At 44.8% G+C, this 17,500-nt stretch overlaps 1 protein-coding gene across 6 annotated transcripts in view; it reads right to left on the reverse strand.

Moving 5' to 3' along the window:
• The window catches only part of erc1b (ELKS/RAB6-interacting/CAST family member 1b), a 212,586-nt gene that overhangs the window by 82,570 nt on the left and 112,516 nt on the right, over positions 1–17,500 (reverse strand). For all 6 annotated transcript variants that reach the window (XM_053688509.1, XM_047162090.2, XM_053688508.1 and 3 more), the window contains one exon: positions 14,985–15,145. In XM_053688509.1, coding sequence (XP_053544484.1) covers positions 14,985–15,145 — 161 coding nt within the window. The remainder of the gene's footprint in view (positions 1–14,984; positions 15,146–17,500) is intronic.

Consider the following 17,500-nt stretch of genomic DNA (forward strand, 5'->3'; position numbering starts at 1 on the left):
GACGGACTTTTCCAGGCACCGTATTAATCTGCACAGGTACGCGCATGAAATCCAGACGGGCGTATGGAGGGGAGCGTGGGGGTCGCGGACACGGCGAGCACAGCCAGAATGAGATGGAAGGGGGTGAAAGTGGAGAACTGAAGGAAAAGGCATGCAGGAGTTTAAAAAGAAAAGAAAAGGCGTCTACGATCAAAGACGTCTCTCCCACAGCGGGGACAGAGGCAGAGAAACGGGGCCTCCCGGAATAGATTGATTTCTCCACAGAGGATCCAGAGCCAGAAGATCAGCTCTGAGCGAAAGTGGTTCGGTAAAACTAGCAGCCGTGGTTCAGGCGCTAATTAAAACGTGCTTTGTTTTTACTCGGTCGGAGTTTAATCTCTGCATTAGTTCATTTTGTTCTGCTACAGATGCAGCACATCTGGAATACGTGTGGGCTTTGCATCATCCACATGGTATTTTAAATCATATGTGCATGGTATTCATGTCTGTAACACACGTCTTACGTTAACGTACAGGACGCCGGAAACGTCCGCTTCCATCGTCCCCAGGTCAGCGGGGTTTTTTGATTGGGTTTTTGGTTGAACGCCTGAGATAAGAGATATTTTCACGTTTGATTCCCCGACATAAAATACGTCAGTAATGCCCCGCTCGTCATTACCTTAAGCGCTTACACGTCTTGAGAAAGGCGGTCGATAACGAGTGGATAAACGGGACTACGGAGGTCGTCGGGGAGAGTAAACGTCATCGCCGAACAGGAAAACTCATCTATCATCGTCATCATCAGCCTCGTCGTGTTTACACTCGCGCTCTTGCAAACTCTTCCAGTTCGAACTCTCCGACTCGTAGATCGATCAGTTTATAGTGTTTTCCATTTGTAGTGCGTTTTAAATAAAGCTCGAAAGAGTCGTCGGACGCTTAGCTCAGGGGTTCTCAAACTGTCCCAGGGCAAGGCCCACCAAATGGCATTAACATTTGACCGAGGCCCCCCTTTGGCAAGATGTCTTTAAAACACATTGAAAATACAGACTTCTGAATATATCCCCCTTTTTTTAAATTAATAATTACATCTTACATCTTTACATTAGGAATTGATCGTGTGTGTGTGTGTGTGTGTGTGTGGTATCTGAGTGAGAATTTATTTTTCACTCAGATAACCATTTTTTTTTTTTTTTTTTTGAGGCCCCAGGGGCGCCCCCTGTCGGCCCCCAAGGGGGCTGCGGCCCCCACTTTGAAAACCACCGGCTTGGCTTAGCGGCGGCGATGTTGACGTCATGTGACCGCAGTGAAGTTCGTCTATACGGTCGTCCCACTTGAGCTTTTCACTCCTGGTGATTGTATTTAGGCTTCAAAATACATAAAAGTTGCGCTTATTTCTGAAGGTTATATCACAAGACGTGTAAAAAAATCATAAACATTTGTTGGCCACAGAGATTATTTTCGACAACAATCCAAAAGCCAGGGGAAAAACATTATAGGCTTTTTGTCGAGGGAACCAGGGCGACGCTAACGTCCGGGTAGTCCGACAAAAATACGCCATCATCCCCGTGGCAGTCTGTGTAAGTGAGCCAGTTAAACGCATCACAGATAAAGGAAACGAACTTAATTCCCAGGTGAAGTGTGCGTCTGTGCAGCTACATGACCCTTTTCTGCGTATGAACCAGGATCTTTTCACCCCCAACTAAAAGTCGGCAAGTCGTTGGCCAACATTTGCGAAACGAGCTCATATCCTCTTCTTACAGCGCAAATAAAAAGATTCTTCAAGTCTGCCTGGCGTATTTCTTTCCTCTCTCGATGCTGCAGTAAGCAGGACCCTTCTACCCCCTCGCTTCACTTTATCGTGAGGATTTAATCAGCGTTTCCACATATCTCCGTGTCCCCGGTTCATCCCACGTCCACGGACGTTTATTAACGCACTGAATAAAATTCGCACTAATGCCAACCGGATCTCAACTCAGCTGATGTGAGGAATGCAGCAGACGGTAGGATTCAGGACGTTTGAACATAGCCACGTACCAAATTAAACAAAGTGAGTAGGGAATAAGGGGCTTTCTTTCCCTTTTCCGGCCTGTTGAGCCGAGCCAAGTAGCTCTTCTTTCCTGGACGTGCATCAGAATGTTATGAAATATAATTTAAAAAAAAAAAAAAAACCCTGATGATGCTTTACACGTATTATCTTAGCTTTAACGTGACTCTCAGAACGGTGTGACTGGAAAAGTGAACAGGAATGACACCAGCGAGTGGTTAGAGAGAGAGATAGAGAGAGATACCGGATGAAGGATGGTTGGTTTTCTCTCAGGGCTTAATAAAGTTCTCCTCAAGTCAATCGCTCCACTTAGCCCAGCGGTATTGCGCGCAGAGTCTGGTCTGGACGGCGAGAGGGAAGAGAGGAGAGCGGCGGGAGGAGAGCTCTGACCTCGACTCCCATACAGACGAAGCTTTGATGTGGTGATGGAGAGACTAGAGTGACGTCCTCCTGCGGAACCTGAACCCCACAGCTCTCTCATGACCACCCTAAGACACTTTCACACACATCCATTCACGCAGCTGCTCTCAAAACACATACGCACAATCGGATATTTGTTAAAGTGCACGCGCACACACACTCACATCAGCTCAAAGCTAACTATGGCCTACAGCCAAAACAAACATATCCTATGCAGACGCTGCGCAGTCGGCAAACAAAGCTGCTTCATCAGTGATTACCGAGGGGGAGTTCGGAGTGAGCTTACTGTTCCACATTAGTCTACTCATTTCAAAACTACAAACATGCTAGAATAAGCTGTACACAAACGCAAGGATTTAATCTCCTTTGTAAACACGCTTCAATAATGCCCCTCCGACTCCTTAAACAGAAGTTTCCTCTGCATGAGAGCGTTATTAGAAACTCGGAACAAACAAAGTGCAAAAGATCTGCCGGTTCGTCTTAATGCATGCACGCATGAGTTAGGCTCTTCAGACAGGGGAAAGAAAAAAGAAAAAAAAAAAAAAGAGGCTGGAAACGAAACCAACACGCAGACGGGAGCACGCTTTGCATCCTGCACTGCCCTGATTGGCCTATTAGGGAAATGAGTGTTTAAGAGAGGCATCTGCGAAGTGCTCCCTAGAGAGCAGCTATCAGGAGCTACAGTGTACTGGCACGGAGAAGAGAGGGGGTCTGAACACCACACACACACACACACACACACACACACTACGGAGCCTGCACTATTCAGGCCAATTAGATTCCGCTCTTATCAGTTTTGAGCTGCTGCGCTGCGCGTTACGTTACGTTTCATTTCGGGGATACACTTTTATTCCACTGCCACAGTGATAACGTATTACTTTGCAAAAGCTCTGAGGTTTAATAAAACATGCATGTCATTTTCACACTGGAACTAATCCAAGACAGCACCACAGAAGCCAGACAGATATTTTCGATGAGCCATAACATGCATGATCATCGTGTCCTCGCATCTCTGGAGCTCCTGTTTCAAATGTGGCACCATGAATTATTTAACTGGACCAGAGTTGGAAGCTGAAAGGAAAGAGAAAAGATAAAAAAAATAAATAAATAAAATGAAAAAAGCTGTGCGAACAGTGCGATCCTCTTCGACCTAGGCTGGGATTTCACTATAAGCCTGTACAAAGCAGTCTACTATAGCCCTATTCGTACGGGATTAGTTTTACATGAGGAGGTGAGGTAATGCAATTATTATTGTGTGTGTATATATATATATATATATATATATATATCTATATATATATATATATATATATATATATATGTGTGTGTGTGTGTGTGTGTGTATATAAGGACTGCTCATGTACATGTCTGGACAGATGATGCAGTATTTTCCCTTCTGTAAAATTAACAGAAGACATAACCCCAGGTTTTTTTATATATATATATATATATATATATATATATATATATATATATATATATATATATATATATATATATATATATATATATATATAAATAAAATTTTATATTATACACCCGTTCCACTGACATGTTGGTAAAGATTGTATTATATAAGTATTTTCAGATTTCAAAAGCTTCTATGAAGTCTTCACACATTGCGGCGTTCCCAGTATGACCTACATGCATGTTATGGTCATGTGACCTCCTGATGGTCAAGGGCAACCGGCTAAGCTACGAACACTATAAATAAGCGCTAATAATAAAAGTCAAAACGATCAGATAATATTAAAATTTGGTGCATGGGCTACATGGTCAAATCCTTCATTTGTACCTCCGTCTGCGGTCACGTACACCCTGATCGGTATCCCTCACCGTACAGCCAGCTAACGGTCTACAAGACGAGACACAATCTGGAAAGCATGTGCGATCCCTGGCTGTCCCGAAGGCCGGACAGATCGTTTAAGCTAAGCAGTCGGACGACGCTTCGGGGAAATGTGCAGCAGCATATGGATTGGGGATTTTTTTGGCTGGCGCGGAGGTGAATTTATCCATTTTACCTTGAGATGTTTGCCTGTAGACGTTGGAAAGCATGTGTTGAGTGTGCGGTTCTGATTGGGGAGGGAGGACCACTTATGAGAAGAAAATAGATAAGCTGCCAGAGCAAGGAGAAGCTCTTATGTCAGCTCAGCTAACCATGGAGAGTTCATCAAATTCAGCTATACCCGACTTGACTCGGGAATAAGGGTCAGGTTGCTGGTACTATGATATGGTTACGATGGCAAGAATTCCAGACGCTTCACTGTTATATGCATATACACACACACAGATTTATCAGGTATAGATGTACCCACTGGCACACGTCCATGAATTGAGGGAGAACATCACAGGACCAACCCCGAGCATCTATTATTTGGGTTTTGGATCATTTTTAATCCATCAGTGACACTGAAATGGAAGCGCGTGCATCACTGAGATGAGTTTATCAGATGCAGCAGTACAGTTCTGCTGGAGATCTTACTGGCCATTTAATAAGACGCAAGCACAGTTAAAGACTAAAGCGCGTTCTTTTTTAAATATGCCGATTCCATGGATGGACGGACGGACGGATGGATGAGCGCACGGTTGGTTTGTATGGTTAGATGTGTAGATGGGTCAGAGGACGGAAGATCAGATGGGAGGGTTGATGAGTAGATAGTTGGACGTAGCACCATGAGTAGACTGACGAGCACGTGGGTGGTTGGGTAAAGGAATGAATGAAGGGAGAGAAGGAATTTTTTTTGATCCTCAAGGCAAATCAGGATGTTCCAGTAGCCAAAGAACATGAAGAACACAGAACAAAGGCACCAGTGTCCAATCAAGGCAAAGTCCAGAGACACATCTTCACATCAACCAACGAGACACTAACATTCAGTACATCGGCGTTCAGTACATGTGACGTTTTCGGGGGCTGGTGTGAGCAAAAATATGTTTATTACACTCTTGCTTGTAATGATCTGTATACGATGACAAAAAGGTCAAAGTATCCTCCGTCCTTGTCCAGCTCCTGGACAGTTTGTTTGGGGGACGATTTTGCAACCAGGGAATGACGACAAAACCCTGGGCAACGCTTCAAAGCCTTATACACTCGAATCTGCAACACATACACACACCGTGTTAGTGTCACCGCTGTCCTGAGAACGGTTCATCACCCAAATAATATTTGGGTGATGAACCGTTAGGACAAATCATGCCGTCATTAACGGTCATTGCCAGTCAGTGTCTATTATATACGTGTGCAACGTATGTATAAAATAAATAAATAAATAAATAAATAAATAATAAAAAACACACACATTGTTTCTACTATCCTTTCATCAGCTTGTGTATAACTACAGCCAAGCTATATCCCACGCCTATATATAAATCTAACCCTCTAGAGCTCGAACTTTAATATGCAAAAGGCCCAGATAACAGTGCGCGAGTGCATGCAGTTGGCCGTACGTCTGTCACACGTAAATGAGAGCCAAACTATTTTATTACCTTTTTTACAGCCAAATATAACAGTATGGTCATTTTTATGTATTCCTATCATTAAAGAGACATTTGGTTCTCACAAAGACCAAATGTCCCTTTTATAACCTAGCACACATGCACACAAATGTCTTTGAACTGACATAACCAGACTCCACTGGCAAATGTCTACGCACAGAAAGAACGAGTCAGGAAACATAAGCTAGCCATTTGCATGGTGCCTGCTCTGTGCATCGCATGTCGCGGAGTTGCGCTAACATTTGAGTCATTACTGTCAAAACAACAACAGTATTAATGTCAATACAGAACAGCGAAGCTACAGGGGTTCTCGCTGGGCGGCTATCCTCTTACTCTGAAACAACAGGCCTCTTTCAGCTGGGCAACATCTGTCTCCGTCTTCAGAGAGGAAAAGCGAAGGGGCCCCAGCGAGACGTGAAACACCTGAGAGTAGATACATTCGTTCTCCGTTTTGATACATTTCCGTCTCGATTGGGTCTCGGAGTCTGTCGGTGCAGTTGTCTGGTACCGAGACCTGATTAATGAGGGGGTCACGGCAGGCTCCTGCTTTTCCAGAGGACTACGGTATCATGTTGACATGGCGACGGAGAAAGGGAAAATGATACTCCAGTTACAAATCAGAGGAAACTTATAAAAGCCACCTCCAGGGCTTGTTAACACGAGCGTGCTGAGAGATTTATTTAGCTATATTTAAATCAAGAATAATATTAATTTAAAAAAAAGAAAAGAAAAAGAGACAGAGGGACGATATAAAGCAGAGACGGCCAGTGAAAGCCTGGATGGGAAAGAGAGAGAGAGAGACGGAGAAAACGAGCAAAGACAATTGGAAAATAAGAGGAGGGTAAATAAAGGAGTGGAATCTGTTTTCCTGTCTGGAGATCAGATATTACTGAGAAGTTCAGCAGTCCAATTCATTCTCAACGAGAGACGCATATGGGAGTGTCTTTTTAAAATCCCGTTCATGCCTGCCTGCAATATGATCTATCTACCAAACGTAGCCTAACTTAAACCACCGTGAACCCTGACCAGGCAGTTACTAAGGATGACCGAATGACCGCTCTAGATGCTTCACGCAGTGACTCGCGCTCACGTTAATCAATCTGCACACCTCTAGTCTCAACCAAGCTATAGGGCGCGTCTTATTTGTATTGATCTGCTGACAGACAAGTGTTCATTCTGAATAATATATACATATTTACAGGTAATGTTCAGGCAAACTTGCAGCCTTCAAGTTGTATTTTCCCATGAGGCATCTGCCATGAAATTCCCCACACACGTTATGTAACTTAACACTCGAGTCCGTTTTACTCGCCGGCCTTTTACGATCTCCGCTTACGCCAATGCTCTTGGCGTCTTCTGGTGATAGTCTTACAAATGACGCATCTCAGACTACGCCGTTCATCTGATGAATACGTGCAGTCTCTGCCCTTCAGGCCGTGCCTTCTGTTATCACGTCACCGTGGCGGTGTTTTCGATCAGCAGCCTCAAAAAGCGACAGCGCATCTGTATCGGCTCCGGTTTTGATCGCTTCCTGCATATCGTACCAGGACTGGTCCGGATCTTCCTGAGACTTCGACCGTGGCTGTCGCTGTTTGCTTAACACGCGACGAAAATAAACACGATAAAGGATGATGTGAAGGAAGGAAACGGAGACAGGAGAAAATTCGATGGAGGGTTGCGCACCAATGTGTGTCTTATAAATTTACAGGGAAACCTTATAGAATAATATGTAAGGATGAAGGGGGACCAGGTGTGTAGATACGATCTGTTTATGTGCTCATATTTAAACCCTTTCCAGTTAATAGCCTTAAAAACTCTCTAAAGAAACATCAAGGATTTAATCTATTCGCAGACTTTCTACAGTGCACGGTGAAATAAACCGCGTATGTTTTCTTATTAAAGCCCGGCCAACGGCCCTGTCAAAAGCATTAGAACTGAGCCACGTTACATTCGATACTGTCTGAAAAAAAGCTGGTGAGAAAACGAACAGGTACACCAAGTGCTACCAAAAACATCAACGTTCGACTCCGATGACGCGTAAGAACAAACAATGACTTCTTGAGAATGATCTTGCGTGTCCGGTCTTCTAAAACAAAAACACAGGGAATATGTGAAACGGGTAATGACGACAGCTTTCTTTCCTCGACTCATCCTTCTGCTCTGCGATTTAAGCGAGTGTGTATGGGACGGCGGATGAAGCCATAGCTGCAACGACTTATACGTTAACGTAGTGGAGTGGCTCTCACCGCAGAAATTTTAACGGGTTTGAAGAAAAACTGCGACACCAGAGACAGATTCACAGGGTGTGAGTGGAAGTAGTCTTTTTGAACCGTCTCCACTCGTCTGTTGTGTTTGGCTTGCGAAGGCTCGCTCTGTGTTTGCCCAGAAGCCTGGCTACTCTCTGCATTTCCATTTCTTTCACCTTATCAGCCACCTGCCTTCAGCATGAAGCTTTATTACCCCCTCCCTCCCTTCCCATTCCCTTACTCTCTCTCCACCTCTTCCCGCTCCAACGTCTGAGTCCTTGTCACCTCGAGCACCCTCGTACGAGCCGCCGAGCCAAGGCAAACTGCTTAAAGAGCAGCTAGCGGGGATATATGGGCCAGATAAAGGTGTGTGAGTGCATGCTGGTCATGCATAAATAAGAGCCCAAATGAATTCTTGGACATGAGTAGAGCTCGGCTTGATTACACGCCACTTATAATAAAGTTTTCGTCTGCACTTACAACACGGAGCAAAAATCCACTCAACGACCCCGCCGCCATCCAGTGAAACTTTCCGCCGCGCAGCCAAGCGCTCTTAATCGAAAAGTGCTGAGAGCGCAAGAAAGTGAGCTGCATGGTCAAGAAAAGATGATTCGCGAGTCGAGTTCATCTCAAGAAAGACCGTTTTGCAAAAATAGCAGCTATTTAACAATAGACAAAACAGATTCTTGTTCGAGTTTAATGGTTGTGGGTGTATAATGGAGCACATAATGGTACATAATGGAGGTTGGGTCGAGGTTGCAGTTGGTGGGTTTGTTCCTTCGACTCAAGCCCGGTATGGCAGAAGGATAGAGATGATAGTGTGATGGAAGAACGGTACGGTACATAAGTGTAGGACTGGGTTGGTGCCAGGACGTTGAGTGCGAGAGGCTGAAGTCGCTGGCGATGATTTATCGGCGCAGGGGAGCCGTCGGCAGGACGTTCTTTTCCACTGCAGGGCAGAAATCCCTAGCTCTCACTCCATCACTGCACCATTGATAAGACATATGGATCCACATCCTGACGTTCTGACCTTCAACATTCCCAAGGAATGTTGGTGTGCGCACACACACACACACACTCACGTACATAGAAGAGAAGAAGAACGGGAGCATTTTGGGATTTCTCTCCGAGAAACCCATTTCTCATTTCCCTTCCCTCCTGTTCTAGTCCGTACATAAAGGGTGGCTGTACAATCACTCTTTCCATTTCAGTTTGTCTGCCCTCTCCGCCTTATAGCGCCAACACGTCTATGAATGTGGGATTGTTCTCCCATTCCTGAAAAAGGTGGTGCCGTAGGTGGATCTCGAAACCGGCTAATGTTGTGATCCACATCATTCCACAGGTGCTCTATGGCTTTAAAGGTCAGGAGAGACGTACAGTAGACTGCGAGGAGATCTGTCCAGCTAGGCAGCAGTTGGAGGAGATCTCATGACGAGCAAAATGCCTCGCGTCGCCGATGCGTGACGTTCCGACCAGCAGGGGGCCGAGATCACGATACGCTTTGCTCGTTGTGACATTTAAGGCACGGGAAAGTATGTACGCTTTCACTTTTTTCCCCCTCAACCGCCAGGACACGTTTGTGGATGGTGGTGGAATGTGACCACTTTGAGCGTCAAAACTTTCCAGAAATGTGCGTCCTGATCGATCAGGTCGCAAGTTTGCGCTGGGAGGGATTTGGGGGGAGCGGGTTAAGCGAGAAAACCTCACTTTGGTTACGGAGAAGTGTTGGTTGGAAAATGAATCTCGCTAGTTCCAGAGAACGCCGCATCTTTGCACCATCTGTACGAGTGCGTATAAACTCCAGCTACAAAAATCCTTACAAACCAACCTCTAAGAATGTGTATACACAAAATTAGCCTGCAAGTCATTCTGCAAACCAAGAGAGGAAATAAACTTCAGAGAGGTCATTGACTTGACAGACGAGTCTCAGCACGGACAGCTGTTCAACCAGGCTGTAATGGCGAGCGAGGACGTTTTTAGACCCAAAATGCCTCGAGCAGCTGTGTGGCTGAGATCTGATCCAATGCTGAGAATATGATGAACATTAATTGACTGAGAGAGAGAGAGAGAGAGAGAGAGAGAGAGAGAGAGAGAGAGAGAGATGATTAAGATGTCTAGGAGTATTATACTGGTCTACTGCTTAGACTGATTAACCTGGACAAAGGGATGGATATAAGCTGCATCATATAGTCACTGCATTTGGTGGTTCGCCTGAAATTCAGCTTCGAGTCAGTTTCACTCTAGACATGATTCATAGTCAAGCGACTATAGCAATGCTGTATTAAAAACCACACTTTCCAGTGAGTGGCCTAAGGGGAACTCTGACACCAAGACAGAGTGGAGTGTCCCCCCCCCCCCTCTATTCTCTGAGAACTCTTTGAGTAATGGTATACACAGAATAAAAAACCCCACGCATGATCAGAGATAACATCTGCATGAAAGGCATACTGGATTAACAACAAGGAAAAGCTTTTCTCTGTGAAGCCGCTAATAGAAAATGTCCTATAACGATGTTTATTTTAGTGCAAAAGAACGGGGCGGTACATGAAAATAATCAGCGACGGGATGGCGAGATACGGCCTGACAGAAAGCGTTAATGCTACCCCTCTATAGTCGGTTATTTTCCTGGAAAATCATGAGAAAGGGTTTTACTCCTGTCCAACCACTTGTCAGTAACTGGTGTTTTTACTTATTAAAGAAGGACATGAATGTTTAATGATTTGGAACGTTCACAAATCAATTAGTTCCTGTTGTCACTTATGTTATAGCAACAATCAGTGTGTACAGGATTGCGCAGAGGTTTTTTTTTTTTTGTGACTGTTGCAGCCTTAAAAAAAAAAAAAAAAAAAAAAAAAAAAAAAAAAAAAAAAAAAAAAAAAGGGTCCTGACTGTTACAGAGCACTAACACTGGAGACTCCTTCAGGAAATAATAAACAAACATCTCCTTGCAGGAAACTTCCGCATATCGGGATACGTTTATTGCTTAGTGAACTTAAAGCACGTTTTTACTATCGACGGACGTGCAATCTGTTACTATAGAAACGGCAGCAGGTTACAGACCACGCGCATTAATATAAACTTGTGGGCTGGATTACACTCTGTAGCACTACTGTCAGCGCCCCGCTGTTACAGAAAATGAATCAACACCTGTCGACGGCGCTGCGGTATAAATATTTTATAGTAACTTGTATATGCACCCTTTGCTTTTACAACTGCATCCAACTCGATCCTGTCCTCTGGGCAGCTTTTGGATCCTCTTAGATGTAATAATAACAATGTTGAAATGGGATTGCTTGGCCAGTCTTTGTGTTTTCTTCTCGAAAATATCTGTTGCGAATCTGCCAGATGTTGTCCACTTCCTTTTTCAAATCCGGATGATGGCAAAACGTTCGACTTTAATTTTTCCTTATGTTTTAGATTGTTGCCTTGTTGCCAGATACGTTCTCATTTCATTTATAACTTCTTGGAACCTTTTAAAAAAAAAAAAAAAAAAAAAACAAACGACACAGATTGCAAAAAAAAAAAAAAAGTTAGTACGTTTTATTTTACGACGTGCTTTGTGCCCTCTTTTATCTTAACTTCATCAAATGCTATTACAAAGCTTTCAAAGAAATAAACAAACCCACACAACACCAAGGAGGACTTTCAGAGCAATCTGGAGCGCTGTATCGGGACGCAGATTTCAAGATCGACCGTCTCTACTATATAGGAATATAACTTTATAAGCTCTGTAGTTTCTTTCACCGGTCTGTTATTTTTCGCTTTCTTCTGCATGCCGACCGTCCTCCTGGCTTCGTGGAACGCTAGAGTATTTAACGCCGTGGGCTGAGCTCTCCCAGGGTTCTCTCTCAGACCCGATACGTCTGGTTTAAGGAGCTGCGGCGGATTAACGTGCTCTGCCTGGGTGGTGAGGCGGCAAGAAGCTGACATGATGCGTCTGAGAAGCCCTGAACAGTCAGAGGCCATGAAGTCCTGGCCTAGAGATCATAGGAGCATGTGAGCTCTGAGGATTAAGCATAAAGTCAATGAGGCTAGAACTGTGCGAAAGACTCGAGCACGATAAGACTTTAAACAGCACGTAATTAGCTCTGCTCCTCTGTACCGCGTTACTTCCCAAGCCCTCGCCTCAGCTCCCTAAATCCTCTTTTCCACCGTAGGGCTGAATGTTTACTCTGTGGTGGTAACAGTAACCAGAGCTGGGTGATACCATGATTAGAATATCAATATTACGATTCTTTTTTTTATTCAACGGTTTAATGATTTTATTTATTTAAATAATGACCTATATATATATATTTATTTGTGTGTATCATGGAAATGCCTATGAGATTCATGATATGTTTTTGTTGAGCCACATCACACCACCCAAATGTTTATTATTTTTCACAGCAATGCTCCCAGGCCTCATACTTTAGAGCATATTCAGAGAGGGGGGAATTGATCCCCCCCCCCCCTATTAATATCATTTAATAATCTATAAATAATAACCGACCATTTTGTGACTTGTGCCAATGAAGCAACATTCATAAACACACTAAAAGTCCTGACAGAATAAACGACATTTCTATGCCTTATTTATTTTATGCTATGGGCATGCGTGCTTCCTCCGAGCCCAGCTACACCCTCCACCCTCCACCCCCCACCCCATTCCCCAAATGTTTATCTAAAGAGAGCCCGTACACTCTTGCTCTCGTCTCTCCAGCGTCTCGGTTTCTTACTTTCCAGCTACAATGCCGGAGACAACATTTCCGACACACCACAAGCCAAATGCTTCCATTTGACCATCTGAGGAATTCTTCATTAAGACTTATTCCCCTGTCAGCAGCCGTTTCCCATCGGGCCATCGGACATGTTCCCCGCTCCCAAACAAACGCTGGATGAGAGTTAAACATTTGTTCGAAGGGAGACGACTGATCTCCGCTAACACTGAGCTAAGACTTTGAGCCATGATCTGAGAAAGAGAGAGAACAAAAGAATAAAAGAATGCAAGACGGGGGAGGAAAAAAAAAAAAAAGAAAAAAAAAAAAAAAAAAGAAGGCAGACAGTGAGAAACCCTCGCCACATCAGACGAGCTTCGAGTACAACAGGATCTGACCGCATCGCATCTGGAGAACAGGGAACACAGAGAGATGATGACATTAAGACTGTTTGAAACGGAGAGGAAACATGAAGATAGAATAATGTGTTGGAGTTCTCATCTTTACTGCTCTGTTTATCTTCTCTCTTCATCGCCGAACGAGCCGTTTACATTATCCGCTTTACGTTTTGCTCAGTAGACTTCATCGCGTGTTGGTTTTTGATGATTCCTTCAGTTGACTGTCTCACGGCACACGACAGAGCCTCCTCAGTGGACTTGTTCCCCTCGCCGTGATCGCTCTTCTCTCATTACCAAAAACACAGAGACCCCCCCCCCCCCCCCCCATCACTCCCCCCCCCTCCTCCTCCTCCTGCTGATACAGAATGTATCAGACCAGCATTCATGGCTGTATTTTCTCTGGGCGAAGACGTTTTATTTTGGAAGCGTGTGGTTAAGTGTGAGGGCGGAGTAGATACACAGCGTTCCCTGTCTGACCGAAGCCGGCTTCAAGCTTTCTGACAGCCGTGTTTGGACGTTGCGTCTGAGGCGCACTTCTATTTTCCTTCTTTCGGATTAAGAAACAGAAAAAGGTCAGGGGTCTTGGGTTTTATTTTTGAAGAAAAAGGGAAAAAAAAAAACCCGAACAGGAACGCTACGTGTGCGTATAGAAGCCATCCCCAAGGAAACTGCAGACCTTTGGAAATTGCTGGGAAAAAAAAAAAAAAAAAAAAAGTTCTTAAAATGCCAGTTCTGACTCAATTTTTCCCTCCAAATGTTTCTACACTTGTTCTATATTCTCTCTGTACACCAGATGGCGTGTGCTGTACTGCTACCCTTAAGAAGGGGACGACATTGCCAGCTCACGGACGTCTACTCAGAACGTCACGTGCATGTTTGAAACCACGCACGTTCGATTTCTCGGTGCGTTACAAATCAACGCAGAGGACCGTGACTATTTCTGATGGCCAAAGTAGACACCGGTAATGTACACAACCTCTTTAGGTTTCAGCTCCAGAGTTCAAAGCGTGCCACATGGACCTGCTTTAATCGTGCCGAGAGAGAAGGCCGGTAGCTGGGACCGTGAAAGTTTAAACTGTAGACTAGAGTCACGGTCACCTTCTAACGGCGGGCAAAGTCGAGGAGTTTCTTCCTTACCGCAGATAAGACAAGTAGAACACTACAGCACTGTCATAAATAAGACTAAGGCATGATTAGAGCTGAGAGAGAGATAGATGAGTGCGTGTGTGTGTGAGAGGAAGAGTGAGAGAGACAGTGCGGGTGGGTGAGATGCTCGGATTGCACTTCATCTGAGTGTCTCTGTAGTGTGGGAGGAAAAAGCCATTTAGAGCGTTTAAAGTGGCACTCAGAAAACCGTTTGGTTCTTATAGAGCTTACTGGCTTTCTAGACCACTATCCTTAAATACTACACACTGCCGTGGAGGAAACACGAGCGTCTTATGACTCACATCATCTCGCACTGCTTCGCTGAATTCTGAACGATAAGACAAACGACTTGACCGGAAAATGATCATCTGGAGATTAATCCGAGGTAAAGCTTTACAACGTCCCATCGAACCCTTTTTATTCCAGCAGCGGGTTTATGTACTAACTTCTGCCATGACGGGTTAGTGCTTTAAAAAAGCAAAAGCAAACAAACAAACAAACAAAAAATACCCAAAGCCGCATGAGGTTTGAAAATAAATGTCGTGAGAGAACAGATTCTTACTTCATCTCCAGAACCTCCTCCAGGTGCTTCCTGCGCTCGGCTCTCAGTGTGGTCAGGTGGGCCTCCTTCTCCGCCAGGGACTGCTGCGTGGACGAAAGCTTGGCCTTCATGGACTCCAGCTCCTGCTTCACCTTCTCCATCGCTCCTAGCAGCTCCTCCATCTGCGGAGTTATACAGGCAGAATTAAGCGGCGCACGAGACCGAGCGGATCTTAGTCAACCACGGACACAGAAATAAAACACCCATGTAACAACAAAGGGGAAAATAAATGGTAAATCATAGATCGTAGGTAATGTGTGTGATATAAAAGGGAATGACTGCGGGAAAAGAAAAAGGGAGGATGAGAGAGAGAACACGGAGTGACAAAGAGGAACATAACGCCATACGTTAAGCTGTTAAAGTTAAAGAGGACCGCCCGTTGTCGTGATTATTAAATACAGCTAATGAACGCTATGCTACGACTCCGTCTAAAGCTAACCTGAACCCTGTAATGTTCCAGAACTGTCTTCAGTTCCTGCGGTACTGTGGAAATGCAAGACAAGAACTCGTACAGGATTTATACCAGCAGAGAAACTGCACGCTTCCACCGCTTTCTTCAAGCACTGAGCTACTGGACACATTTACAAACCCGACCGAAGTGTCCCACAAACTTTCCATCGGACCTCTGAGAGAAAACCAACACCACCGTCGCTCGTCAGTTAAACGGAGGTTTTCAAAACGCCACGTAAGAGTCTTAGCCGTCCTGTGAGGCTTGTGTCGAACCGCTCAGCCATGTCCCTCCCCAGTAGTTCCTGGTCCACAGAAAACTACACACTCTTACGCAGGGACCACGGTTCAAGAACTGTTCGAAAATGGAACCGCGGCTCAAGACTTCCTGAAAAAGTTCCTAAAAATGTTTCTGGGTTGAAAACAAGCCTGAGGTTTTGAAGCTGTATAAAAGCTTCATGACTCAGCACTGAGGTTATTGGAGCCTTCAGTAGTTTCGCTCTGTTATGTATTCGTAAAGGTGGGTGATCTCCAGCTCGCTTACACCATGGTTTTCGTTTGCGATCTGCCTCTTTCCGCAGTGCGAGTGAATGAGACGAATAAATCAAACTGCCAGTGGCGGGTTTATGTATTCATGTAAGGAGAGGTTTAGCGTGCTGGCTCAGAACAGTTCTCAGAGACTCCTCAGCAGTTGCGGTTCTGACTCTGATTCTTTCTGCTGAAATGACAGACGTCGTTTTTTGGTGGTTGTTGTTTTGTTTTTTTACCTGAATTTTACCCTACTGCCTATTCACTCCCGGTTAACGCGACCGCCTTCGAGTTCTAGATACACCATCAGTTTGTCATCAGAAACATCGCACTGAGTGTTTATAGAGCGTCTTCTCTTCTTTTACAGCAGCGTTTCACTAGAAACCAGATAATGTTTCATCGACTCTCTCAGGGGCCCACGCAGTGGAACTCTGGCGCGCAGCTTGCTTCACTTTTACAAACACACAGCACTGAGTCCTGACAAGCTGCATAAACTCAAGAGGGGATGAAGGAGTCGGTGTAACAGGATTCTGTCTGCAGCGCTGGAACGATCACAAATGTAATCCAGTACTGATGACAATTACATAGCGGATACTGTAACTCTGCAATGTGACGTATAAAATAATGAAATGTCAGCTAATTTGATGACTTTTATTCCCATCGTGACACGCATCTGCCTAAACTAAACGTCTTCACTTAGCAATTAGAGCTAATCAGCGTGAAGCAGTTCCTCTCACCGATCTCCTTTATCCTATGATGAAACCTTTCCATCCCGATGGGGGTGTGGTCTCTCCATACCCATCGGGGCGACTGTGGCTCAGGTGGTAGAGCGGGTTGTCCACTAATCGTAGGGGTTGGCGGTTCGATTCCCGGCCCACGTGACTCTACATACCGAAGTGTCCTTGGGCAAGACACTGAACCCCAAGTTGCTCTGCTACCACTGGTGTGCGTTTGGATAAATGCGCTATATAAGTGCGCCATTTACCATTTATCCTCCGGGCTCATGAGGATGCACATGATGTGAAGCCTGCACAGTCGGAAGATCTCAATGGGAATCTCAATGGGAGTCTCAATGGGAGATTCTGTAGTCACGTGTTGGAGAGTGCTCTCCACCACCACCACCATCATCATCATCAAAACACCAACCGTGGGAAAATCTTTTGGAAGAACGGTGTGCATTGCTCCAGTACAGTTCCAGAGAAATCTATAATAGATGCCAAGGCACATTCGAGCCGTTTCGGTGGCTGCTCGAGGCCCAACATCTAAGTTGGCTTGGTCACCTGTCTGTAGATGTTTAGCGAACAGTCCCCACCCGTGTGTAAGTAAGTGTCAGTGTGTGAGTGGAGTTTCCTTCACTAAATTTGTTACCAAGACAAAGTGGTAACTCGGGGGATAAAACACCGGGGCTACTGATCACAAGGTTGTGAGTTTAAATTATATTAGAGGAACGACAAAAACCCACCCGACTTGACATGACATCATTCCTTTTACATGTATTAGCT

The sequence above is a fragment of the Ictalurus punctatus genome, chromosome 19 (genome assembly GCF_001660625.3).
Source record: "Ictalurus punctatus breed USDA103 chromosome 19, Coco_2.0, whole genome shotgun sequence".
In the NCBI taxonomy this organism is placed as follows: Eukaryota; Metazoa; Chordata; class Actinopteri; order Siluriformes; family Ictaluridae; genus Ictalurus; species Ictalurus punctatus.